Source organism: Ailuropoda melanoleuca, chromosome 11 (assembly GCF_002007445.2).
Source record: "Ailuropoda melanoleuca isolate Jingjing chromosome 11, ASM200744v2, whole genome shotgun sequence".
NCBI lineage: Eukaryota > Metazoa > Chordata > Mammalia > Carnivora > Ursidae > Ailuropoda > Ailuropoda melanoleuca.
This window is the reverse complement of record NC_048228.1, coordinates 5,392,349-5,420,343: the sequence shown is the minus strand read 5'-3', so window position 1 is coordinate 5,420,343 and position 27,995 is coordinate 5,392,349. Positions and strand designations below refer to the sequence as shown.

The 27,995-nt window shown below is 45.1% G+C and overlaps 1 protein-coding gene across 1 annotated transcript in view; it reads right to left on the bottom strand.

Moving 5' to 3' along the window:
- Positions 1 to 27,995, bottom strand: part of CAMTA1 (calmodulin binding transcription activator 1) — a 682,439-nt gene that overhangs the window by 9,895 nt on the left and 644,549 nt on the right. Inside the window, 12 exon segments of the mRNA XM_034671158.1 lie at positions 2,295 to 2,325; positions 4,963 to 5,037; positions 5,785 to 5,978; positions 7,408 to 7,428; positions 8,949 to 9,020; positions 9,842 to 10,088; positions 10,585 to 10,772; positions 15,498 to 16,021; positions 16,458 to 16,773; positions 16,958 to 17,036; positions 17,424 to 17,620; positions 20,043 to 20,194. Of these exon segments, the coding sequence (XP_034527049.1) occupies positions 2,295 to 2,325; positions 4,963 to 5,037; positions 5,785 to 5,978; positions 7,408 to 7,428; positions 8,949 to 9,020; positions 9,842 to 10,088; positions 10,585 to 10,772; positions 15,498 to 16,021; positions 16,458 to 16,773; positions 16,958 to 17,036; positions 17,424 to 17,620; positions 20,043 to 20,194 (2,096 nt within the window).

Sequence of the window (27,995 nt, the reverse complement as noted above, 5' to 3'; positions counted from 1 at the left end):
TTTTAACTTCTTTGACATAAATTCCAGGAATAAGAACTCTCCTCGGAGAATGCTCTGTCTCCCAAGAGTCATTACAACTTGGGGACCTTTGGAGGAAAGGCCACTGTGACTTCTCTGATGGAACAGAGAGGGAGCGAGACCTTACTGGTCATTAGAGCCACAGCGACAGAAACAGGACCACTGTAGAATGACCTGAGCTTCTCAGCTCCGATCTCGCAAACTCCCTGGAGACTGCAGGTACAGGGGTGTCAGGGCGTTCCAACTTTCCATGCCTGTGGAGGAGTTCAGGAGGCTGGGACAGAATGCAGCAGGTACTAAGGAAGCTACGGTAAGGACCCTGGTGTTGAAGGGCACCTTTGCAAGATGGACTCTTAAAAATGATCATTGACATACCAGAGGATAACAAGTTTCAGAAGGGTATAAGCAACCATTTTTACTAAATGCTGGCTCCTTGCAGCGACTGTATGAACTGCACATGCCAGATACTACGGCTTTTAGTTAAATGGTTCCTAGGGCATGCATCTGCTCTTTGGGAGGTGTTTGTTTGTTTGTTTGTTTGAAGTAGAAAGAAATATTAGCTATGTATGCAGAGAGTGAGAGGGAACGGAAAGAGAAAGAGTTGGAGATTAGGGTCCCCTTTTTTCTCTTACGTTTTAAACAGGTGTCTCTGAGCCAGCTCCACTACATGGACAGCTGTAAACAACTGCCCACTTCCCAAGAGGACTAACTAGTTAAATTTACAGACCAGTGCAGCTGCTTTATTACTAAATACATTTTCTTTCAGTGACTATCCATGGTTTTAACCAGGTGAGACTCTGAATCTCTTATAGGGATAGAGTCTTGTTTTAGGAAGAACTTATAAAAACTCAATTCTCCTATCATCATCATCATCATCAGTCAGCAAACTACAGCCGATGGGCCAAATCCAGCCCAATGAATATCCGTGTAAATAAAGTTTTATTGGCACAGTAGCCATAACCATTTATGTACGTATCATCTATGGGTGCTCTCATGCTCTGATGGCAGAGCTGAACAGCTGTGACAGTGACCGTGGGGCCCACAAAGCCTAAGACATTTACTATCTTACTAAAGCCTCTAAAGCAAAGTTAACTGGCCTTTGACTTGAAATATAATGAGTAAAATACCAGCATTCACATAAATGTACTTGGATGAAAAATATTAGCTCCAGAAACATTAGAAGTTTTTGACTTTTTGAATGATCATCTCTTCTTGGAAATCTTATGCATGACTCAAGTGTCGCTGTAGGGTCAGAAGGGAGGGCGCAGAGGTAACTTCCGTGCTAATTTTTTAAGTGCATTTTCTCTTAAGTCTATCAGACAAAAGTTGTCCAATTAATCTACATTCAAATCTGATTTTGCTGAATGATATTCCTGGCTTTTAAATCAATTTCCTGACATTCAATCCTTTACTGTAACTTCAGGTACGTGACAGTCCCATCTGACAAAGATTTCTGCCCCTTGGGTATACCTACAAATCAGCGTCATATTCTAAAATCTCAAGGACACCAATGGCGTCTACTGGATACCTCTCCGTTACCATTTCTTTAAAATACAAATTCTACTGGAACACCCAATCTTCACTGCAACATAGAGTATACAGATTTAAGACACTTTACACCACGTTGTCTTTATTCAGCATTGCTGTTAAACTCTGGAAGTCAGGTTTGCTCGCTGCGTTATAATGAATGTCCTGCATTGTTTCTGAAAGGGCAGCTTCGTGTGCTGACTTACCTCATGGCACCAGGGAAAGGGAGATTTAGAAAATGAAACTAGAGGAACAGGGGAATGGGGAAATAGTAACTCTAAATAAGAAATTGATTTATTAAAAAAAAAGAAAAAAGAAAAAAGAAAAAAAAAAGCCAGTATCACCTGGTGAGCTTTCTTGCGTTAGAAATTTTGGACACAGGCAGTAGTTGAGAGAATTTCATTGTGGCCAATTATCTGAATCACAGAGAACCACCTGCTGGATGTTTTCTCATGGTGCAGCCTTGTCTCAACTGCACCGACGTCTACGCATGCCCTGCGGCCGTGTCAGAAGGGCCTCCCTTTCTCTCACTCATGCATTTGTCCATCTGCCGTATGTGGCTATTTCCATGTCGTATAACGTAGCAGTGTTAGTAATTAGGGTTAGTTTTCATTTTATCTTATTTCATTCAAAATGGATGTGGAACTTACTGGCATACCTAGGCTGCAGCCCCATGCAAGCAAGCAAAAAGCAAAATATTGAAAATGGAAGATAAAGGTAAACACTGGCTAGCAGGCAGCTAAACTCACCCTTTTGTACAGCCTATGGTCCACCAGGGGGCTTTAGACAGTAAAACAACACCAAAGAGCTATTAGCATGTGAGGGTCACAACAGAAACCTTATACATAGCTTTATTTCAACAACAACAAAAAAGAGTATAAAGTGGTTCCTTTTTTGGAAAGAAAGAAAAGGAGGGGGTGATGGGGTATGTGAAATGAGCAGGTAGGAAATTCACCAATTTATCGTGAAGTCTAAAAATGTGGTGGTCATATGACTTAGCAAAATCCTTAAGAAATGGGACACTTCTTATTGATTCCTGAAGCCATTACCTACCTACCTCTTCTGAGAGGGTGTCATATGAGGTTTCTATTTTAATGCTTCTCAGGGACAGGTCACATGACAGTTTCTCTTAAAATAATATTCAGTACCCCAAAATGGAAACAGGGCTATGTTCATCCTGGGGAAAAGAGGAGCTCAGACTTTTGGTTCAACAGGTCTTCAGGACACGAGGATGGGAAGAGACTATGGATCTGACACAGTGGGCGTACAAAGGTCATTAAAATTTGCCTGCACATTTTTCCTAACCTCTGAACTATTCCAGGGCAAGTAAGGAAGAGAGCCAGTCCCGGGGCCTTTATTTCATCCCAAACAATGAATAGGACTTCAGAGTCCAGGATCTGATGTTCTCTTCATAACAAACCTTCTTGCCACCCTCAAGAGTTTACTACTAGCTAAAATATGAAGCTGAGAAAGGTAATCATGAGCTTCTTCCCTACTGGTTTACAAAAAGAGAGCTCTGAAAACAAGAGTGAAAGGATTCCTTTGCCCGGTTTACTCTTGGGGAGGGGGGCAGCCTTTTATGCAGGTATGTTTTGTTTAAATAGCTTACCCTCTCAACTTGCCCAGTGTAAACACAGTGCACAGCTTTGGACAAGAAAGAAAAGAAGAGGAGTGGTACTTTATATCAATTTTCTCATAATGACCAAGGTCGCACTACCTACAGGTGTTAGGAGAAACAAGGAAAGTGCGACTTGTGAACATTCAGGTTTGTTCAAAGTGGCCTAAGAAAGAGCAATGTAAAGCTAATTTTCTTACAAATAAAATCTGCCAGGAAGGCATTAACTGCAGTTTCGGCAGGACTGGATAGAATCTTCCTCTGTTTTTCATTTTGCAGGTCAGAGAGGAAAAGGAAGGAGGGAGTGTGAGCACATGTGAGAACCTCTGGAAAAGGGCCTAGGGAAGGCCCAGAGGTCTCACTGAATGGAGAAAATCAACTGCCCTATTTGGCTGCAAGTACGGTCATGCTGACAAAGGTAGGACTGAGCTGGCGAGAAGAGCCGGCCCTCGGGAAGGCTTGTAGAACTAATGTGATTATGTCCAGGTGCTCACATTTTCATCTGCGTTTCCTAACAAGACTTCCTAGTTGAGTGTCGACATTGAAATCTCATTGGCTAGCTAATTACGGGGAAAAAGACCCCACTCACTGCGTGGGAGAGAGCGAATGTGCTGCTGAGGCCTAGCAGGCGTATGTTAGCCGCTTTCAAGTAGCGTTCTAGTCAGAGAATTGCAAATACATCCTAAAGAGTATTCTTTTGAAAGTTTTTATTATTGTTAATGTGTGGCTCTGCGCACATTTCCTTTTAACATCATAGAAAGGAATTCTTTTGCAGACAGAAGGAAAAGTACAAATGGCCAGTTAACCCCTATTAAGTCTCCAAGTCAAAAGAGATTCCAAGTTGGCAAGCAGACAGGTTAGGAGTAAGAAAAACTGAAGTAAAAGGGAACCTCTGTGGAATCAAGTTGAACCTGGACACTCAGGCTTTAGGTACAACGAAATAGGAAGAGGAAACGAGACGTCAAAGAGCTTGCGGCAGAGTTTGGGTCTGCAAAGCGCACGGCTCCTGATGTGCCGGGAAGCAATGACACCACACAGGGTCATCGAAACACAGCTCAGAAGGCCACTGGGACAGATGTCAGACCAGAGTGCTCACCTAATCAAGGAAACCAAAAAATCTCAACAGCTCCCCCCAGATCTAAGGGAAGAGCCTAGCATTCACAAAGGAAGCTCACATTTGAGGAAACAGAGAAACCCTTCTAGCTGGCCTTGTGGGAAGCTGTCCTGTCTCCAAGGAAGGCCCCCATCACAGGAGCCTGTTTTCTCCTCACTGAAAATGCACCTCTCAACTCTGACGGGGTCCCCTTCCTGCACATCTCCAGCAGAGGGCACCCTCTATTCAGCAGAAATCCTAAGTCAGAAAACCTGGAGGGAGTCGGTGGTTTTCCATCCGTTCCCTGAGAACAGGAACTCTGCTTATTCTCTGTGTGGACGCACACGGGCACGGGGAGGGCTCGGAGCGAAGAGTGCGCTGCAGTGTCGCATGTAAGTAAGAGGTGAAAGAGAAACGGGAATTAAAAGCTAGTCCCACTATGCTGTCCTCACACCCAAATTAAGACAGAAAGTCGCTGGCGTGAGTCTCCACGGCTTGCTATTTCCCGTGTAGTCTGAGACAGGCACCTGGGTTCCCAAAGCAGCAACTCAGTGCCTCGTTAGAGTTCTGCTCTCCTACGCGATTCGGGACGCTTACTCGGATGAATGTCGGGGGCTCGCTCTGCAGAGGCGGTCATGCGTGGTTAGGAGGGTCAGGGCTGCTCAACTGCTCTCGACGAGCACACTGTCTACATGAGGAGAAGGGTTACCTGTGGCGGCAGCGGCGGAGGAACCTCATTATTTTTCGAGCAGCTTGGTCCTGCTTTTTGGTTAGCAAACTGCTCCTGAAAAAGCCGGAATAGCAATGTCACGAGACGGGTCCTGTGAAGCTTGATGTGCACATGCTGAAAACAGGTGAGCCGTGACAGAGGGCTTTTCATTAAACAGTTCACATAGCAAACCCAACAGCATGGGCAGGCCTGGGCCGCAACAGAGAAGGAAGGAGGGGGCCCCTTCCCCTGGCCATGAGGGACACAGGGCCCGGGTCCAACATACGGTGACACTCAGCTGTCCTTTCACAACCCTTCATGAGCTCGTTTTGTGGAAGAAGGCATTCCGGCCTGAGACAGGGTTTCTCAGGGTCAAAGCTAATTCACCCGAGTCTGATACTCTGCTGAACTTCTTCTGTTGGCGTATCTTACTGGGCTCAGAGTCCCCATCGCACTCTCAAAGATGAACTAGCTGGCCTTCGAGATCCCACATGCAGGGACACTGCAATTCAGACCGCCCAACGGGGTGCCCTCTCTGAGCAGGAACTTGGGTCCTGCCAGCTTCCCACCCCAGCTGAAGTCAGGTGGGGCCACCAAAATAACTGGGCGGGGGGGGGCAGGCTTGGAGAGAGAAGTTGCTAAACAGACAAAGATGGACTGATAGCACGGTATCACCACACGCAGTCACAGCATCTTGAGTGGTCTGTCAAGAAAGTCCCCGTGACATGCATGTCGCCCCAGACGTCGGGGCAGGGCCGTTCTTTCCATGATGCCAAGGCCCTCTTCCCCAGACAGCTTCACCCTGCTGAAAGCTCAACCCACCTGAGTTTCTGTTGTACGATGACGGCTGTTCGGCGAGCCTGCCGTCTCTTGCCACACTTCTTATAACTCCGGTAATACTTCTGGATCAGCACAGCAGCGCGCCGGCTCTGCTGAAATTTTTTTTGTTCGTAGTAACTTCGGAATTTGCTCTGGATAAGGATGGCAGCCTGTGTCATCTTTTTATAAAGTGCATACTGCAGGGAGACAAGAACAAGCACACAGTAACAACAGGGGCCACACACGCCGCTGTGCCCTCAGAGCGTGCCAGGGGAGGGGGGGAAGGGCACAAACGCCTTTTTCCCCTTTATCATCCTAGTCTCAGTTCTGGGTTCAATCATCAAAGAGGCAGACTAGGAAACCTTTTCACCTACCTCTACCAAATGCAAAGTATTAGTTTACGGGTTGCTTTCAGACATTGTATCGCTTTAAATGTGCTTTTCCCCCAAAATATAAAATATTTTGCTCTTATTGAAAAAAATTTTTTAATAGCAATTATGTGTAGACATTTAGGAACAATAAAAACATATTTAGACAGTACAACTAAATGTTTAAGATTCATCTTTACTATACAATTTTGAAACATTTTAAAATAACCTTTTTTATGCATCCCAATCACCACCACACACAAGCCTGCTAAGAGCAGTCAGCAGCTGATTCCTAACTACTGCTCCGTAGGACATATTTCTGAGTTGCAAGGTCCCAAATACAAGGCTTATCATGAAACGCTGACACCTTTAAGACATTTAACCTGCAAAAGATTAACACTCATAAGACCGACACAGGGGTGAAGCCATGAAACCGGGAAAAGTGTCACAGAACCGGGGCCTGCTCGGGAGCTGGTGCCAGCAGCCCTCTGCCCGCCTGCTGCACCGCACGAGGGAGGGATAAAGGCACGGGGGCATGAGCTCTCCTCCATTTCCGTCCCCAGGCACTAAAAATACAGAGCTCTCCATATTTAAAAAATGCGATGTCCAAACTGCTAATGAAATAGAATAGGACTCTGGGGACAAGAAGTCACAAGGAAGCACTGTGCTTGCAAGAAGGCAACTTACCATCACAGGGAAAAATACTCCTGAGAAAACCCCTGTGCCTAAGTACATCTCTGCCTGTATGAGCTAGAGCGAGGGGAGGGAACTGACTTCTCAGAATGTTCAAGACACAAGACCCTTGTGCAAGATTCCTCTTTAGTCTCGTCTGACCTGTTTTCCATTTTCATTTGCCCCAAAATATTTTAAGATAGCCTGTATCCTACAGAGCTCCTATGGTTTTCATCCCCTTGGCCGGTGCGCACTGCACATTCAGAAACTACCCGGCCACAGTGAGGCACGCACACCAGGAGGAAAGGAAATGCACTAAATGGCTCGCTGGGCTCACAGGAATTGGCTTGGATGGATTCTTTAGATTGACGTGGCCAAGAAAATGTCCAATGACTTAATGCCAAAACCCACTCCAACTGAATAACCACGTGGTCCCCAGAGATGCGCTGTGGTTAGGTGGTCTGGCAAGGGGAGTGCGCCTGTTTCCTGACCCTGACGTCTTAATGGCCCCTTCTTGTAGCTGGTGATGGGTGTGAAGTTTGTGACTCTGGTGGAATGGTTTGTGAGGGGACTTGGGTGTCATTACCTTCAAGGCTATCCATGTCAGCTTGGGGAGAAACAGAAAATACAAGATTAATGTTAGATTGCTGAATAGAAGGAAATTAAAAACCAGAACCAATAAAACTCCCAACCGGAAAAAAAAAAAAGTCAATCTGGCTACATTAATGCCTTCCATCTTCCAAAATACTTGTCTTATACTTGTTAATATTTCAAAAAAAAATCATGCCTTCTGTTTTCCTGGTTGTAGACAACACTTCTCTGGGAGGGGATTTTAAAAAACAAAACCAAAACCAAGACTCATCTTTTGGAATAAATACCTGTTGTAATCACAGACTTGAAACTTTGACTGTGTGTCTTGCTTGTACTAACATGAGGACAGAGCCAGGTAGCGTGGTGCCAGCGTTTACACAATAAACCTTCATTTTCTGGGATCATGAACTCAATGGGCTAGAAGCTGAAGACTCCTCCCAACCCACCCCCTTCACTAGCAGGGCTTACCCTGAGAGAAACTCAAGAACATGGCAACCTATATCAGAAATCAAAGTGAGCCCTGCATCATAACAGAACACAATACCACACTTCTGTTTGATGACTACACATCTCAGCACGTATTATTCCTTAAGTAAAAGTTTAAAACCCACCTCGAGCACCGTCCACTGAAAGGTTCTAGAATCTACCGACAGGCCTGAACTTTATCATATGGGCCAGTGTAACGCAATTAGGCAAGTTTTTATATTTTCTAACCACCCAGGTGGTTAGGAAAATCTAATATTGACTTAATTTCTCTGAGCCTCAGCCTCTTCATTGTAAAAGGACATAAAACTGTTCATTGCCAGTAACTGTAAGGAGCAGATGTGATGAGATGACGTGGGCTGCAAGGTCTAGTACATCCTCGGGGCCCCATGCACATTAGTTCCCTTTCCCACGTGATAGCAGTTAGGTAACCTTACACGGTGTTTTGGAAACAGTTATACTGCGTGAAAGAACACTTAGGTGTTCTTCCTGCATCTCTTAACTAAGGAATGCAAAAGCCGTTTAAGATGTTGTGGGTGTCTTAAGATATTTCGGAGATATTTTTTCCAAGTCTTCATTCGAAAATGGATAGGAAGGAAGCTAAAAGAAAACGTGGCTTGAGAGTAGATAATTTCTATAAGTCAAGGTCAAAGATAACTGCCATTATTTCTCTTCTCTGATCAACACATCAAACTCCCTAGAGCTCTTCAATGACTCCAGATACAATTACTGGAACACACTGCCTCACTTCAGACAAAGAATTTTCTCTGGTCAGACCAATATCTCAGGTGGGTCATAATACCGAAAGGCCGACAATCTGAACAGACATTATTTTGTGACATAAGTTTAATTACAGATGGTTTTTTGGTTCGTTTTTTACCCTCTGCTCTGGAACATTTCCCTCTGGTTTTTGGTCAATGTAATCCAAATTCAGTGTTCGAATCAGGTCCTGGACACAGTGCTCTCTGGCCAGACCACATGCTAGAATCCCCGGGGACCTGTTGCTGTTTGGATGAGGAGCACTTCCTACTGCAACCCAAAGCTGTGGTTTACCTGTTTATATTTTCTGTAACAACGCTGAATGACAGCGGCAGCCACTTCCTGCTGCTCCCGCAAGGGTCGGCCCTGCAGGGCAAAGTGAAGGAAAAACATGGCTTAGTGTAAGAAATAATGATTTGGTAAAAGAAATGTCAACTTTCTTCAGACTTAAATAGAATTACTCCTCATTTGTAACTTTCTCTGAGGCCCCCCAGGTTTCCCAAAGTACAGTGGTAATTAATGATAAGTAGAAATTAGGAAAAATGAATTTACAGAATAAATCTCTGATTCTTGCTTCTAAATAGAACTATGATATTTGGATGTTAGGAGGCCTAAAAATATTCGTTTTCCAAGTATTTAACAAATCAGGTATTGTAGACACGCTGCTAGATTTCCACTGTCTTTCCTAATATAACCCCAACTACTCCAACTTTGGGGTCGATGACTATTGGCTTTTAACACCTTCTCGGGGTGGTCAAAGACACTTCTGAGAATCTGTGGAAGGCCACAGACTGTCTCCCACCAAAAATGCACACACAAGCTTTAGCATAAAATTTCAGGAGTTCATGGGCTGCCTACAGTCAGTCCCAGTCCCTTAAGAACTCCTGCTTTAGGTTATAGATTCCTGTGGCAGAAGTATCAGCTTCCTCTATACTGACTAAATAATAAATATCCATTATCACCACCAAGAATAAATTGAGGCGGTGATAACTATCACCCTACTGGTTAATTTCCCTAAAGCTTCTAAAAATTATTAATAATTTCATGTGACATAACAATTCCAAATAACAATTCTACAGACTCAGCAAAAAAAAAAAAAATGCTTAAGTTTTGGTTTGGGTGATTCTGACTTCCGTCTGTGTCCCCTGATCTTACAAATGTCACATCAGGACTCTGTTCTACTTTACCTTGTATTTCCGGAAAGCAGTCTGGACGAGCCTGGCGGCTTCATAGAGTTCTCTCTGCTCGTGATCAGACAGAGTTAGCTGAGCAAATTCATTCTCGACCTTCTCACTGGTAGACGCACTCAGGAATTCCGACCAATCTGCTGCTGAGGGAAGGCTGGGTTTCTCAAAAGCTATTTCACTGACTGGGGAGCCAACCGGGCTCAAGCTGGTATTAGAAGAAGGGGTTAGAGGTTCATTATATGCACTTCTGAAACAAGAGGAGACACAAGGGAGAGAGACTGGTGATTGATCTGCACGACCCATTACGTACTGCTGAGAAAGGAGACAAGGGCCACTGCGCGCTATTAAGAATATGCCTCCATTCAGTCAAGTTGCTGAACGAATTCCGTACTTTAACTGTCCTTCAGGTAGTAAGTTCCTACTGAGTACCTATTATGAGTTTAGCACTATGCTAAATACTAAACTCACTGAAGATGCTGTCTGGCCCTCGTGAAACTTCAGTTGAATTGTGGGGAAACATCATGGGACACGACCTCACATGCGCTACAAGGGGAGAAAAGTCACAGAAGAGGTGAGGACATGAGCAGGGACCTGAAAGTGGTGAAGGAACTTGTCCCCATGTTTCCTTCCTTCCTTCATGAGGGCTCCTATTACACAGCATTCATCAGATCTAATTGGCCTCCCACGCCTCCCACTGAGCCTGGGAATTTATGCCGGTCAGTGACCCACGGACATCCACTGACCTGATCTGGGTAGCGCTTGGCAGACGATCGACATCGGCAAGGTAACTGGCCAGCCAGCTCATGGTACTGCTGATGGTGGCAGTGTCTGTTCTTTCCAATGCCGAGGGCTCCGTGGGCACAAAACTCTCCTGCTTGATTCGATCAGGTGTGGCTTCGATGATGTGCTCTGCCAAGGTCATCATGTTCACCTGGAATCCAGAGTTCACCAAACACTCAGGTTAAGAGGGAACCTTAGAAGTTATCCAGCCCCCCCCCACCCTTGGGAAGAGAAAAGAAGGGTGGGCAGCCTTCTACCTCAATCCAGTGCACCCCAGTATCACTGTAAGTTTTATACCATTCAGCCAAATATGCCGAGACCTGATTCTCTCCAAAAATCATAGTCTGGCCAAAAACCTTCAGTCAAGTCTTAGAGAACTTCTGCCTTGTGCCTACTCTCTGTTCAGCTAGGACAAGCTATTTAATGATACTGTGACTGGGCAGTTCTTCAGCAAGTTGTCACGTTACCATGGTGATGCTACAGGTTACCTAAAGGATGGTCACCCCTCACCTTGGCCTTGCCTAGAGACCCCCAGTCCTGTAGAGGGCAGCAGCGAGCCAATCTGAGGGGCCAGCTCAAGGTTGACACAAACCAGTTAGATAATCCTCTTCTTGACCTCCCACCCTCCTGCACACTGAGAGGAGGATATGGGACCCACTTCTGGACGAGACTCTACAGACATCTGCTGCGGGGTTTGGGGCAAAGACTTTTTTTTTTAATTTTTGAAAAGATTTTATTTGTTTGTCAGAGAGAGAGAGAACACAAACAAGCAGGGGGAGCTGCAGGCAGAGGGAGAAGCAGGCTCCCCACCGAGCAGGGGGCCTGACGCGGGACTCAGTCCCAGCACCCTGGGATCATGACCTGAGCCGAAGGCAGACGTCTGCTTAACCGACTGAGCCACACAGGCGTCTCCAGGGCAAAGCTTTTGCTTTCCTGATGAACAGTATTGGTGCCCTTGACTCTTCCCCTCTTCTTCCTGCCTTGACTACAAACAAGTTCCAGCACCCACATTGTAACCGTAAGGAAACAAGAATCAAGAAGAATTGTCGCCAAAAAGCACAAAAAGTTCGGGGAAAAGTCTGGGCCCGTTGGCATCACTGAGCAAATCAACCTCTGGACTTCTTGTCATGTGAGAAAAATCAATCATTTGTTACTAAACCACTCTATAGTTAGGGGGCTGATACTTGCACCCCAAGTACATTCCTAATAGATAGAATTAGGAATCCCCAGAGCTTAGTCTGCATTGCCACAAATTTAATTAGACTTGGAGACATGGCCTTGTTTTTAAAGACTTCCTTGCACGTTTCTTGAAAATAGAAATTAAAATAATAGCAGTTTAAGCTTTTAAGTGAATTGAAAGTATTCTGAAAGGACCCATACAAAGGTGACAAAACGCTTATCTTACAATGTGAATGAGCCTCCCAACAGTATCCTAAGTGCAAGAAGCCAGACATGGAAGCCTGCAGAGTTCAGGAGGCCGTTTATATGAAATTTCCAGAAAAAGCAAAACTCAGGGGATAGCAATCAGATCGGTGGTTGCCTAGGGCTGGGAGGCGAGCAGAGATGACTGCAAACGGGCACGGGAAACTTTCCGGGGGTCACAGCGGTGCTCTAAAGGGCACCGAGGGGATGGCCGCACAGCTGCACACGCTAGCATTCATCACATGGAACACTCGGGGTGAACTTTATGGGATGTGATGTATACCTCAATGAAGCTGTTAAAAACACTTATCTTGGGTAGTTTTCTAAATTTTCAACAAACAAGAATGGTTCTTGTAATAGGAATAAAAATGAAAAAAATATTGCAGCCTTTCTTTTCCCTCCATGTAAGCCCCTTGATTTGTGACTCAAGCAGCAAGAAGTCCTAGCCTGATACCTTTTCCATGAAAGCATTCGAATATTTTATTAAAAGCAAAGTGGAATTTCTGGAGACTGAAGGCTATAACTTTACAGTCACCCCCCCCACAAAGTCCTTCATTTTATGAACACGTATCAGTGTGAGAACACGGTCCACACGCTGGGCGACCACACACACTTTTTACTGTGCTGGCTGCAAAACCAAGGACATTTAAATGACTTTAAACAAAACAATAACATTCTAAGCAGTGGGACCTAAAAAGTCACGTCATTTGCTTCTAAACTTCTTGTATTGTGGTCAGAGAAGATAGCCTTTAAATGTGCAGCTTTGGATTTTTTTAAAATTCCCGTTGTGTTCTAACGTATGAGCAATTTTCACGCATGTGTCTAGGATATCTGAAAGTAGAAATCATCTGTATACTTGCCAAGTGTTTGAATTATGTACATCTGCGTAATTACATACAAGCATATCCTGCATTAACTCCATCACATATACTAAATATACCTACGAAAGCCAGCTTTCTAATAGCCTTGTTCCGTGTTTTCACATCCTTTCTATAGCTATTCACGCTGACAAACTCTGAGATAAAAGTCTCACATACAATTATGAGTGTGGCTCTACATTGCTTTGTATTCACTGGTTTTTGTTTTAGTATTCAGAGGCTGTGCTGTTAGTTACACAACTGTTGATGGGTTGTATCTTCTTGACAAATGATTCCTACATACTGTTTGCCTTAAATTGTACTTTGTATCTTTTTTCTTTTTACACTCATTTGTCTATTCCATCTTTGCCCATGGTGTCCTTTTCGTTCTCTCTGTGTCATCTCATTTTAGTTCTTTTATAAGCAGCATATAGTATGTTTGGCCTTTTTAAAAATCCAATCTGAGAATCTTTTAATAGAATTGCTAGTTAGCAAAGTGGGAATGAACCATGTTTGAAAATATTCCTACAATATTACGTTTTCTGTTTATTATTTCTGTTGCTTCACTTATACTTTTTACCATTCCTGAACTTTTCCCAAATGGGCCCCAATTCCCTTCTTCAATGACTTAGAAATTCTGTAGCCTGTATTTATGCCATTTTTAACCTGACATTCCTAACAAGCCTATTTCAGCCTACACTTATCAATAATACAGGTGGAACAAAATCTGCGATCTTCCCCAAGTAAGATCTTTAGTACCCTGCTTTAATACCCTTCACCTTCATTTCCCTACCTCCCTAGTTTTATTAAAATAATAAGCATATTAGTGCTAAAATAGGATTCCTCCTATATTTAAAGCATCCCTTCTTAACAAGTGCCCTTTGCGTGCGGTCACACTATCAAGTCCTCAGACGTATCAGTTTTACCGGTTTACTGTCCACTCCTCCATGAACTCTGGCTCGAATTACTTCATTATTTCTTGTATTACTTATTTTTCATTATTTTTTCATTTGGCTGAATACTTCTTGAGACTGTTGCTTTTTCATAGGTAGATGCTCTTAAGATAGCAAAATATTACTCTCTCAAGGCTCAATGAAAATGTAAAGTAGAACTTTTAGGTTATTTTGTACTTCCTGCATCAATCCCATTTTGGCAAAGGCCAACTGCTATAAAGCTCTGCCATCCAATGGTTATTTAAACTTAAATTAATCGAACTTATGTAAAATCAGACATCCAGTTCCTGAGTCACACCGGCTACGTTTTCTGCTACGGAGACCAAAAGTGGCCAGTGGCTACCGTGATGGGCAGTACAGACGCAGAATGTTTCCACCACGGCAGAGAGCTCCAGTGAATGGCACTGACTTTCACAGTCTGGTGATTTACTATGTTTACATTTATAAATATTGTCCTAGATTGCTTAGTATTGCTATGCGGTATGGCCAAATCCAGCCAGCTTCCTGTTTGTGTAAATAAAATTTTATTGGCACATAGCCACACTCATTCATTCAATATTTTATAAGGTTGCCTTTGTGCTATAAGGCAGATTAAATAGTCATGACAGTCTATATGGCCCACAAAGCCTAAAATATTTACCATTTGGCCCTTTAAAGATTCCAATCAAATTCTTTGATTTTCCTGGCAGGCCTCCCCACAACTGCAATGGTTGGCAGGTAAAGTAATGGAGCCTCCACCCCACCCTTCTCTCTCTGTGCTAACAGCAGGGGTGACAGGAAGGGGGCCCTGGGATGAAGAGGAGCCGCTGAGCAATGGGACCTCTCCCTGGGAATGCTGGGCAGGATAAGGGCTCTCCAGGCCCCTCCCTCCTGTGGCATTTCTATAGGCTTGGTTCTCCACTGAATTTTTTCATGGGAGTTTTTTCCCTGTTACATTTGTTTTGGGTCATACAGGAACTAGGAAAGAGAGGAAGTCAAATTCATACTCTTTGGCTGTTCATTAGGTCCTCACCTATGCAGTACTGTTTATTTAATGGAATTTGCCTGCTAATTAGCTTAACCTCCAGTTTACTGCAGTATATACTCTCTTAATCTATTGCAAGTTTAATGCCCCACCAGAATTCTGGAGTTTCAGGTTTATTATAAGGACAATCATCAGCTTTAGGGATATTTCACTGCACCTCGAGGGCCTCACACCACATACGCCTTTACAATGGCAGATGACAGCTGTGCTCAACAAATCACTTAGGTCATTCAAATTCTATCCACAGGCCTCCTGTTCTAGCTGATTGGGCATGACTCTTGTTAAACTCGTACTTAAAATATGAAGTCAGTCTGCCCGGACCAGGAGGGAAGCAGACGACCACCACAGGGCCCTGGGTGAGCTCCAAGGAGCTGGTGTGAAGAAGGAAGGCTCTGCTGAGACCCAGGTCACTGGTGTTCAGGCCCTAGTCACAACTTTTGAGTCACTGGATGAAAACGTGGCCCAGGCAAAGAAGATATTCCAACATTCTTACGCATAAGACTGCACTTCTAACCCTTTGCTGATGAGCAAATCACATGGCCTGGGGGAACAGGCTGTAATGATGGAGGGAGCGACGACAGACACCGTGGCCTCTGCGGGCTTCCCTTGTCCACGCTTACCTGTATATCGTCCATGGGCTGTGAGCATTCTGCGCTCTCTGCACTATCGCGGTAGGACCCCATCTCTGTATTCACCACCTCTCTGTTAGCCATCATCAGGACACTCATTGGTTCCCGTGGACGCACCTGTGAAGGCGCTGCATCCTTTCCTACACTGGTCCCCTTCGGATTTCCAGTCACCTGTACTGTAGACACACCAATGTAAAGATCTTTGGAATTCCACTTTACTACAGGCTGAGATCCAGAGGCTTGGAATCCTGCAGTCTCTGGAGTGGGAGGGGAGGTTTCCCGGATGCAGTCCCTCACTCCTTCACTGGGGCTGATTGTCTCGGGGACACACTGCTTAGAACTAGGGCTCTGCTTCCTGATATTTGGCTGTTCCAGACTCAGTGCAGTGGGGAGCAGCTTCTCCTGCCTTGCCTGGAAGTACTCAGGGTTCAATTTATGCTTTTTGGGAGCTGGATAATCTTTGTGGCTCTCACTGCTGTAGTAATTAGAGGGTTCAGAACGAGGTCTTCTCAGCTCTGAAAAGTACAGTAGAAAGGATAGTCAGGACAGGTGATAAAATTAGGAATCCTAAAGAATTAACACTTTCTCTATGCCTGGGAGACACAAAGTGCAAAGCCGGAACTCAAGGCATGTCCCTAACATTTAAATATTCCCCAGCAGCATATGCTGTATTCAGATAGTCCTCCTCCAAAATTTGTGTTTCTTTCTTGAACGGACATAGATTTTTTTTTTTTTTGCTACTCTCTGCATTTATTTTTGGGAGGGGTAGGGGGGAAGCAGTAGGCATTCTCATAGCTCAAAGAAAAATAGGAAACATAAAAAAACAAAAAACAAAAAAAACCCAAACCCTTAAATGTATGTGAAAATCCTATGGACTTTTCTGAGGGTAGCTGCATGAAAGCAAATGGGAAATCTGTCGAGTTCTGAGATGTAATAATTTTGAATATTTACCTGGATTGGTACTTGCAATAACGGTGACTCCTTTGGGTATTTCTGGAGAGTTGATGGCTTCGCTGTGCCACTGGCTCATCCAGCTATCTGTGTTGGGCTCTTCACTCGGAGGACAGTGTAATCTGGGGTTCTGCCCCAGCTGCGCCTGTTCATCTCTCTGCAGGTGCTCCAGACACTCTGCTAATTTCACATGACCCCTTGACCTGGCAATTCCCAAAGGCAGCCTTCCTAGAGAGTCAGGAATAGAGATGGCCCGACGGTCCCACTTGTACAGCACGACAGCAGCTTCTAAGTGCCCTAGAGCACATGCCCACATCTAAAAAATAGCAACACAAAGCAAGCTTTCTCAGTACAAGTTGAAAAACATATTCTACTTTTGCTATTGCTGCCAACTGACAAATCGGTCCTTGCCGGCAATCTTAATGGGGCCATAAAACACTACCCTATCCCTAGGCCAGTTTAGAAGAAGAGTTCAGGGAATAAATGAACCCATTCCTTACCAGAGGAGTACAGGAGAAGTGGTCCACATTCAAGGGGTCGACCTCCAGTTCCAAATCAATGCTGTCTGCATGTTTTGTGCTGTAAGGAATAGCACCAGAAATTACTACACAATTAATCAGTGTTCAAGAGAGACACCAGAATGTTACAAAACCCACAAAGATGAAACCGAAGTGTGCGCCTAATGTCCCTGACGTGAGGAAACAGAGCCCCTCACTTCATAGGGTGGTTTGGACTAGTGGTCCAGAGGAAACAGAAGGGCAACATTTAGTTAGTACCTCAGTCCACATTTCTTGGACAGAAGTTCATAAAATTCCCTGGGGAACTGTCCTCAGAGAAAGCCCTTTGCTCACAGGCATGGTCATGCTCACTGAATGGCCACATATCTCTCCACCAGTGCAACGGTCAGGAGGAAGCTGCCAGCTGATGAGCGAGGACGCCCCCGCAGCCGTCCACACCCGGCCTTACCGCCACTTGATGAGGGTCTGGATGAGGGTGGCATAGCCCTGCGCGGCAGCCAGGTGCAAGAGGGTCATCCCGCGGAAGGTCTTTGAATGGATCAAGTGCTTGGACTTGGCCCAGCAGGCTCGGCTCATCATCTTCTCACACACGACAACCACACGGTTCTCGAAGCAGCTCCCCAGCGTCCCAGGGCCAGAAGCGCACTAGGAAAAGGAAGTGCGTATTAACGACTGATGACCAAGGGCCTCCCCCTGCCAAGCCAGCCTTTTCACGTAGAAGAAACAAATGCTTTACGGTTAGCCGTCCAGAATGGGAAACACCAAACTGCACATAGAGAGGCATCATGAAACAGAGACTAGAACGTGCTGTGTTCAGCTCAGCGGCACGTGGCCATGCTCATGGCACAGGGTAATTTTCTGTAACTCTGAGAACACCAGAGTCTGTCTCTCACAGCTGACACTCTGATTATGAACACCATGTCACTCCACCGCAGGGAAAGCATAACTGCTAAAAAAAAAAAAAAGAAAGAAAGAAAAAAGAAAGAAAGAAAAGAAAAAGGTGCCACCAGCCTCCAGTTAAAGTACGCGCTGGAGACCATGGACTGGTATGAGAACAAAGCAGGGTAGCCGTGCCGGTTCTTACATCTGGGGGTGCACCTGGATCTCTGCCTCCCTTACTCCTCCTTAAGGACAATTAAGTCACTTAGAAGGAGACTTTTTTCCCCCAAAGAAACACTTTTAAAAATCCAATAATGATCCTGTCCTTTGAGGGAAGCATTAGAGATCTTGACATTTAAGTGTTATTAACAATAGAGGAATACAGAAAAGAGAAATTCACGAATTTTAACTGTGGCTTTCTTCTCTTACTCAGTTGTAAAGCAAGAAAAATAAAATCAAACTTAGTCGCCTCAACAAACTTTCTCACCTCAACAGTCACCTCAAACTGAGTCTCTGTGATGGCAGCCCTCTGCTGACATTCCCCCCCACATAAATGCTGCTTCTCGCCTGAGTCTTACCTCTGGAATTATTTAAAAAGTGTTTTTTTTTTTTTTCCCAGTAATAAAGCCCACAAAATTCAATTACTACAGAAATATTGTTGCTCCTCATTGTTTTTTTACTTTTAGGTCTGTAAAAAAAAAAAAAAAGCCTACAAGAGTAAAAAGGCAGATGATAGATAGAATGTCACCCTCGCTAGGGCTGGAGCATAGGTGGGTGATGCCAAACTGCGGTAGAATGAGCTTGACTCAAAAGGCCCAGGCAGAGCCGCCCCACAACGTCCCGAACAGACACACTCACAAGCACGTGGAAGTTACAGGTCAGTGAACAAGAAGGGAATTTTTTTTTTTTTTGCGTTAACAAAAACAGCCACATCTTTATCACAGAAGGTGGACACAGGTGTGTACTGAAGCCGACATAAATGACGGAAGGGCCTTCTACAGCAGTTATCGTGGGATCCGGTCATAGTAGGCCCGTTACCCAAGGGCTGGGTTGTTAAGACATTATATTCCATTCTTTTCATGTGACCTCTCTTAGTGAAAGGAAAAGGTTTTCATGGGAATCTCTTATTTGACATGAGATACGTCAAACGAGGGTTACTTCTTTCCTAAAATTAAGGAGTATAGGTGAAAAAGAATCCTACTGTAGCCTTAACAGTATTTTACTGTGTGCCAAGTCCTTCCTTTTCACTTCTGAAGACAGGTGAGAAATAAGAAGAAAGCTCGAGGAAAAAGAGGTTAATTTCTTGGGTGTGGTCTATAATACACTTTTTTTTTTGCCTAGGATTATTATTAAAAGTATTACTAACATTTGATATTTACAAGGACCATAAAACTCAAAACGTTCACTGAAAAAAATGTAATTGTTCAGAGGAAATCATTATTCATCTTGAAGAGAAAAAGGGAGACTGACTTGAGGTTTGCAGGGAATAACTCAGTAGAAGAGACAGGAACACTCTCTGTCCCTTTAAATTTGTCTCTAGGGTCTCCTGAAAAATAATTTCTGCCCAGGACATTTTCTCAAAACGAAGATCCTAAATGAATTTATATAAGGCTTCTAAGACTAAGAGGACTCTAAAAAAATATCTAGTAATTTCCCTATATTTGGCAAATTCTTCATGGAATTTATGAAAAAGCATACGTGAAACAGGATGGAACAGATAACGTTGTTCCACCAAATAATTTCAGAAATAGTTTCTCTGGGTCCTTCTCATATGGTCGTCTTGAGTTCATAAAAGGCTTCTGAATTACTGAATTCAATTATGTTTCATATTTATACTTAAAATAGATAAGGAATACAGAATACAAAATAGATTCCAACTGAACTCTGAGTCACCATTGGGCCTGCTTTTCATTGGATCCCTCAACTCCCACTGCCAGGCAACAGCAGTGAATTCTGAGATCAACAGCAGGGATTTAAGGCTTCAGGAGGTCAATACCTGGGACAGAACACAGGTCAAGGCTTCTTTGCTATTACACAGATTTTAATGCTTTGGGGCACAAGATTATGAAGCACTCCCTAGGACTAGTCTGGGAATGATAGCGGTATCAGACAAAGGACTTGTGACCCACTGCCTCCCTGATCAATAAGATATACAAGATGGAAGGGGACAGTCAATGCAGGCTGGTACCTGAGCTTGGCTTCCTCCGTTCCCAGTCCCGTTGCCCCCTCCACTGCTGCCTCCTCCGCTCCCCTGCTTGTGCTGCTGGGACCCCGTCATCTCAGCCATCCTCCTTTCCATCTGCTCCAGGCGCTCGAGGATGGACATCCTGAACTGGTTATCTAGGGCAGAACAGAGGAGAGTGAGGTTGTGTTCTGGAAGAAGAGCAGTCGACGTGGGGCCTCGTCAAGCCTTCAGGACTGCCATCAGCCTAACGGAATCACAGAGGTCTGTCCAGGCCAGACTTCTCCAGCATGGTACCGAGTCTGACGCCTCCCACAAGACTTGCAGCGTGTACAGTAGCTCAGAGCTCTCCACTATAGGAACAGAAAATCCCTTTCTGTTAAAGTACTGGTTTCACGTTCCTGGCACCCCATTTCCTTGCCAAATTCCCCAATGGAAGCCTTGGAGAGATCTGGCAGGTAAGCCCCTGGAACGAATAAATGAGTACAATTTAAATCAGTAGAAGAAAGGAGATGTGTGTGTCAGTGTGCATAAACGGTGTGTATAAATAAATTATATACGCATACATTTTTTAAGAGTAGTATCTGTTTTACCCAAACACTGGGGAAAAATATTTTATTTGCTGATCATTCACTGGCTGAGACCCTTATACATTTCCTTTAACCCGTGTCAGTCTTTTGAGACCGATAGAACCAAGTGCTTCACCTCTACATAAGAAAAACATCAAGTCATTACCATTGGGGCTAGGACTGTATCTCAGAGAAGTCTGTGATTCTGCACCACATTTCTAAGATTAGACTCTCTCTTTCTCCACATTCATGCATTTACAACCGCATAGGTGTGCATGCACAAATGCATATCACGATTTGGATGGCATGCATACATAAGAAAAGCAGCTAATAAAAAAAAAGAAAAGAAGCTAAGACCATTTTAAAATCATTAGCACCTATATTTATTCAACACATTTTAAATAGCGCTATGTCAGATATTTAGTAGTAAGCCAATCAGAAAAGGCCTCTTCCTGATCTAGTAGGGGAAGCAAGCAGGATAATGTGATAAGGAACAATAGGGTGGGGCTAGAATTTAGGTAAGTCAGGAAAGAGGGCACTTGAGTTTGACCAGAATGAGAAGGAGTGAGGTCTGCAAGAGCTGGGTGAGTTACTAGCAAATGCAAAGGCCCTAAGCAGGGTGTTCAAGGAGCAGGAGGTGGGTGGCTGGACCACAGCAGAGAGGAGAGCAGAGGGTGGAGCTGGAGAGGGGGGCCAGGACCAGACAGGACGCAGACAAGAAGCTGGATGTGCCACAGAAGAGCTGTGTAGCTTTGCACAAAATCTTTAGTGCCTCAGTTTCCTCAACTCTTAACCGGGGACAGTAAGCTTCCCATGTGCCAGTCACCATTCTGATCACTTTACAAATATTAACCCATTTACTCGCCACAATAATTGTGAGGTAGGTACTGTTCCCACCCTCTTTTCACAGAGGAGGGAACTGAGGCATAAGACAAGTAATCTCTCTGGGTCTGGGGCCTGGAGCTTACCCCCTATATGACTCCAACAGGAGGGACAGGTTGTGGGAAGTGAAGACACACAGAACTGGTGTTACCCTTGGAAAGAGAACTTTTTTCTTACAATAATAGGACAGTAAATACCTGTTTCACAGGAAAATTTTCAAGACTGGCTGTCAAACGGATTCCACTTTACTAAACCACAAAGCCAGAGGAGGAAGACTGCTTTTCAAAGATCATGACATTAATTTCTAATAAAGCTATTTCCAGGAAGCACATTAAAAGAAAAATCTTCCCCCTTTAAAAGTGAGAACTCTGTGACCATTGCACACGCGCACACACACACGGCTACAACAAATGCCGAGGCCCCTGTGCTGAGCATCTCAGTGGCGGGTCACAGGGAAGTACCCTGAGTGAGTCCGCGTGTCATGCACTGCACACGGTCCTTGTGGTCCTGCGATCCTTGTGCCTTCGGGGCTGGTACCAGAATCCTTATTCCATGCCCTCTCCCTTAGAAAAGGGACACTGCAGAATGGAGGACTCTTTTATGTGGAGCCAAATGAAGACTAAGAATCCTCCCTTTCGAGTTTGACTCCAAGTCGAACGGCCGGGATGTCCTGTGGCACGTGTATCGACTCTCCCTGCTTCTTCCCCGTCATGCGCTTCACCTCCTCCCAGACACCTGGGCAGCCCACTGAGACCAGGAAGCTCCCATAGCCATCTGCTGATGATCTCTTCTCAAGCCTACAAATCCTGCCCCCCCTCCAACAGATGAGTGTTCAGAATCCATCTTGCTGGTTTTGGGTACTTGTTTGGAGCCCGGTGGCCAGCATTAAGCTTCCGTGTCATGCACAGGGGTGGAAGGGCAGAGAGAGCAGAGTCCGGTGGTGATCCACCCCCGTGGAGTGCCGCGGGGCGCCTGGCCTGCCACCTGGCCCCGTGGAGATGGCTCTGTTCCGGAGGTTGCACTGCTGCAGTGAGGTCGGCCTCTCGCGCCCACCCGGCCCCCGGCCCAGCACGGACACTGTGGACAGATCCTCCCTAACGTCATGGAACTGGGCCCTGTGCACAAAGTCTCCGGATCAAGACACTGAGAGTTACAACTCCATGACTGCCACCGAGGTCCCAGCTTCTGTTCTGGGCTGTCTGTTCAGCACCATCCCCACGGCTAACCATGCAGTTAGCTCTCTCACGTTATTAAGCTGCTCTGAGAAGCACTTCATGAAGATACTTAGAAGCAATTATTTGCCTCTTAACAAAATTATATCATGCATTATGGCATCTCTGAGCCTCTCAACTCCAAAGCGGGAAGGTAGTGATAATTAAAATAAGAAACAACCTCAAATGGAAATGATTGAGCTGGCACCCCGTAGCGTATAGGCCTGTGGAACTGTGTTGACCGAGAATCACAAGAGCCTTCTGATCCCACTTCCTGTCCTCCGAGCACGGCCAGGGCCCCTCTCTGTCCACAGAGCTTACTCAGATGGATGAAGTGAGGGTCTTCCCGTCTCCATTCCTGGCCAGTCAAAAGTCACAATCGTACACTTGTTTTGGTTTTACAGTTTGATGATGTGGAAACTATCGTAAAATACTTGGCAAATGCAGAGCTGTTTATTGCCTTAACTGTACATAATGTGTGCTCATGGGATAAAGGGACGATAATTACTGAAAAGCAAAAAAAAAAAAATTCTGATGATGTTAGAGTAAAAAAGTAGATTTCAGATTCATTTATTCATGCACGAATGTTTATTGAGCACCTACTATGTACCAAGCACTGGGGGTGACTTGAACATTAATGAAGATGTCCCTGCCCTCATTTTTTGGCCAACAAATAATTTCTGCAGGCTGAATAAACTGGACTTCTGAATTAATATGAGGGTGGGGTGAGAAGAGAGGAAACAAATAATGTGTAGATCTAGGGGGCTGATAAATTTGGCCTCAGCCCTCCCCCATGACATTTCAAACAAAGCCAACAGTGACTCAGCTTTGAGACATTCCAAGCCCCATGTCCCTAGGAGAGTCTGAGTGAAGCAACCAACTCCTCCTCCATGAGCACCAGACCGCACATGAAGCACGCCAAGAATACCTGCTTCCACAAGCACCTTAGGCTCCAGAGGTCCCAGCCAGGCAAGCCAGCTGCTCCGGCCCGAGCTCCCACCTGGCTGTCCCCAGCTTTCTGTTCTTGTCTAGAAGGATTAGGGCTCTGTCTCACCAAAACAACAAGCTGCTGCTTCCGCAGAAAGGTACTCCCACTCTTCCCCCGCCGCTGGAGAAGCCACATTCGAACTCCTGGCTCTGAAGCCTGGGGCCAGGTGAGGTCCGACACCGGTTCACTTCCCCTGGAGGAGAAGCTCCAGGTGTGCGTGTGGGCGTCCCTCCTGTGGCAGAGTGTCCGTGTGCCCTATCCGCTGTGCTCGGCCCTCACTGCCGACGGATGCCGCCCTGACAGGAGGCTTCCCCTCCTCCGGCGGCTCTCACACGCTAGGTGGCATCCGAATCACCAGGAGGGATTCTTAGGACAGATGGGTGGGCCCTAGTCCCAGGGTTAGTTTGTTTTACTCAGGAGGTGTGGGTAAGGCCCAGAGGTTGTCCTTCTCACGAGTTCCCAGGTGAGGCTGATGCTTCTGGTCCTGGGCCACATTCAGGAACCACGGCTCTAAGACCCCGCCTCCCTCCATAAGAAGGAATCCTCTCTCTGCCTGAGTGCTCGTTAAAGAATGGCCCAAGAAGCCCCGCTCGAGCAGATGCGCGGGTTGCTGCCCAGCGTGGACACACGAGACACGACCTCACGGAAACCATGCCAGCTCCTTCCACACTAGCTGTCAACAACACTGCGTTGCACACTTTCTTCTCACGTACACAGCCAATTAAGAGCTGACAAAACTTGAAAACTATTTAAAGTCCACCTACCTGCAGCGCGCTCTGTAATGAATCAGACACCATTTGCTCACTCCCATCGAATCTTACCTCCTCATTGCTTTCTTCTTCTCTCAGGCCACTAAATGGGGTGTCTTCCCACATGTCTGTCTTTGTGTCTTGCTTGTCCCTACAGCGGTCTGTTTACCTTCATGGTTTCAGGAAATGAGGGCTTTCAACCACCATGCAGCAATTCCTTCCCACGACATTCAAGACACACGCACACATGTGCCTGCGCCCCAGACAGAAAGTAAATAATTCTGACGGCTCTGCAGCAACAGTCTGGCTCGTGATTCATTCAGCCTCTTCATGAGCCCGTTCTGCACCCCTTTTTAGCAGAAGTGGCATTTTTAGACTGGGCAGCTGTGATGGAGTGAAGGAGCATGGGAGTAGAGACGAGAGCTCCAAGGTTGAATCCTGTTGCTGCTTGATTTTCAAAAAATGACCACTTTGCACCTCAGTTTTCTCATGTGTAAAAAAGGGATACCACTATCCTATTGTTTTTGTGAATGAGATAAACTTCTGTGAAATTTTTTAAAGTGGTGAGGCTTTCTTCAGTCTGAGCAATTCTTGGACTGGGACCCAGTCATAACGATGGGGCTCTCTTATTAAAAAATGCATTGTAGGGGCACCTGGGTGGCTCAATCGGTTAAGTGTCTGACTTTGGCTCAGGTCATGATCTTAGGTCCTGGGATGGAGCCCTGCCTCGGGGTCTGTGCTCAGTGCGGAGCCTGCTTTTCCCTCTCCTTCTACCTACCCCCCCCCACACACACACTCATGTGCTCATTCACTCTCTCAAATAAATAAAATCTTTTGAAAATGCGTTTTTACAAAATCTTGAATGTTAGATTTACAGATGAGTTGCAAAGATTGTGGAGCTCTCATAAACCTTTGCCTAGTTTGCCCTAATGGCGACATCTGGCATATCCATGATACATCTGTGAAAACTCAGACACTCACTAGCATCACTACTAACTCAACTACAGGCTTGAATTACACTCGCCGATAGAATTAAGGTACTTTTCCGGTGCTGGGATCCAGTTGCGGACGCCACGCTGCATTTAGTTGTTCCACGCCTTCTCTCTTCTTGGATGTGACAGTCTTCTCTGTAGCCCTTAGTTCCACAGCGTTCACGGTTTAGAGGAACACTGGTCATGCACTCTGTAGATGTCCCTCTGTTCAAGCCGTCTGCTATGTTTTCTAACGAATGGACTGGAGTCCTGAGTTTTCAGGAAGAATATCAGAGGCAGAGTGCACTGCTCATCACATAACATCGGTGGCATGTGATGTCCTGCTGATGTCGACCTTGATTTTTGGTCAAGGTGCCGTCCGCTAGATTGCTCTATGATAAAGTTATCATTTTCCTCTTTCCATACTCTATTTTTTGGAAATAAGTCCAGCCCACATTCTAGGAATAGGGAATAAAGCTCTACTTTGTGGATGGAGGAGTATCCACATATATTGTTTGGAGTTCTCCCATAAGGGAAGTTCGTCCTTCTGAATTTATTTGATCAACCATTTATTTATATCCATATGAACTCACAAATATTTACTTTACCCTTTGGCCATAATCCCATACTACATTCGTTTATTGCTCAAACTGTCCCAGTTTTGGCCACTGGGAGCTCTTTCACACTAGCTCCTGTGTCCCTTTGACATACCCCCAGCCTCTTCCCTTCTTTTTCAGGCACTTCTTACTTTCTGGCATTATAAGATACCCAGGTTCATCTTTTATTTTCCCTGTCCCAGCCCTAGAGGCAGCAATTTCTCTGAGGAGCTGTGGTTCCTTTTATTGGAAAATGGCATTTAGAAGCCAAGATCTGGGTGCTGGGTGTGCTTGGAGCTGCTGGGGCGTCACTGCTTCCAGGCCCTCTCAGCAGACAGAGCCAGGAAACACATGTAAGTGTAGATCATGTATGCAAACACATCTGTAATTGTTCTGTATCGATGTGTAACACGCTGAAATAAACGTGAGTCCATACCGACATCCGCATCTCAACAGCACTGCAGTGCCCATTCTAGCCTTCTGGGGGGTACTTTAAATCTAGATAAGATGATGGTGGAAGTAACTATGTGTTACCTGGATGTAATAAACCCATATATTAAATGCTGAAAAGAAATCTCACTGATGTACTAAACTACAAAAAAGCAATTTGTAAGTCTAATTTCCGTCACTCAAAAGTATAGGCATAGAACATAGCATAGTAGTTTATCCAACTACCTTGTTATACTCCAGTTATTAGAGTTTCCCACAACATTAGAAAACGTATAGAAAGAATACTCAAATTCCCAGAACAGTTTTGAGCGCTACAAAGGTCAAGAAGAAGATGAAGAAACACTTCCAGCTAATCACTGGCCCGAGGGCCAATGAGTGGTTCATTGGGGCTTCATATCCCCTTTTCCTTTGCTGGGTTCACCGTGTCCCAGCCCCCCTTAGGGCCTGTTATGCAAGAGTCACATGGCGCAGCAGCAGTCATGGGTCATCTCCTCCTTTCTCTTTGATAGGGATTCCCAAGCGTCAAAGGGGCTCATTTTAAAATGTCCCAAGTTAATATTTACCTAAAAACTTGAAATTCCTAAACAATACCGAAGTTTTAAAGACAGAGAAAATTTCATGAAGTCAGACTTCCCATAGCATGTTCTAAGTTTAGAAAGGTTGGCGCTTCCTTCTGTAAAAGTGGAGAATCCCAAGTATTTAAGGATCTGATGTAAGAAAGTGTCTACATCAGCCAGACTTCCTAGGCTCTCAGCGCTTAGCTGTACCTACGGTTGCCTCTAGATTACCTCTCCGCAAGTCTTGGAACCTAGTTTATTTTCAGGGCTGTACTGAGCAGTACAACATGAGGAAGTTTCAGACATTATATCAGACTTAAGCCCCCCCCCCAACTCTGACCTAAAAAATAAAACTGAAGCTCTTTGGCATAGCATAGAACGTTCCTGACCAGCTGTCTCAGGCTACTTTTTAGGGACTGTCTTTTCACTCACTGTTCTTCAATCCACTGGGGATTCACATGCCTTTGGACCTTTGGTCATGACAACTTCTTCCCTTGTCCACCAGGTGAGTCTGCTGTTCTTCAGAGTGAGGCTCACACATCACTTCGTATTATTATTGGATAGCCACAGTCGACGAGTCCACATGTATTATTTCTAGTCCTCAAAATAACCAAAAGAAAGCTTTTCCTCTTCATTTGACAGATGAAGAAGCTGAAGCTCAGAAATATGTTGCTTGCCCAAGGTCATACTGCTTGTAAGTATTGGGGCAGGGATTTGAACACAGGCTGGACTCCAGATCCATGTTCTTTCCACTATGCCCAGAGAACCTTCATGTCTTGCCCTGTGTCCCAACAGTACTTAGCAAACAAATGTAGAGCTGTTCTCCTACATGTGTCCTTTCTATTAGGGGGAGTTTTTTTTTTTTTTAAGATTTTATTTATTTATTTTGACAGAGACAGTGAGAGAGGGAACACAAGCAGGGTGAGTCGGAGAGGAAGAAGCAGGCTCCTAGCGGAGAAGCCTGATGTGGGGATCGATCCCAGAAA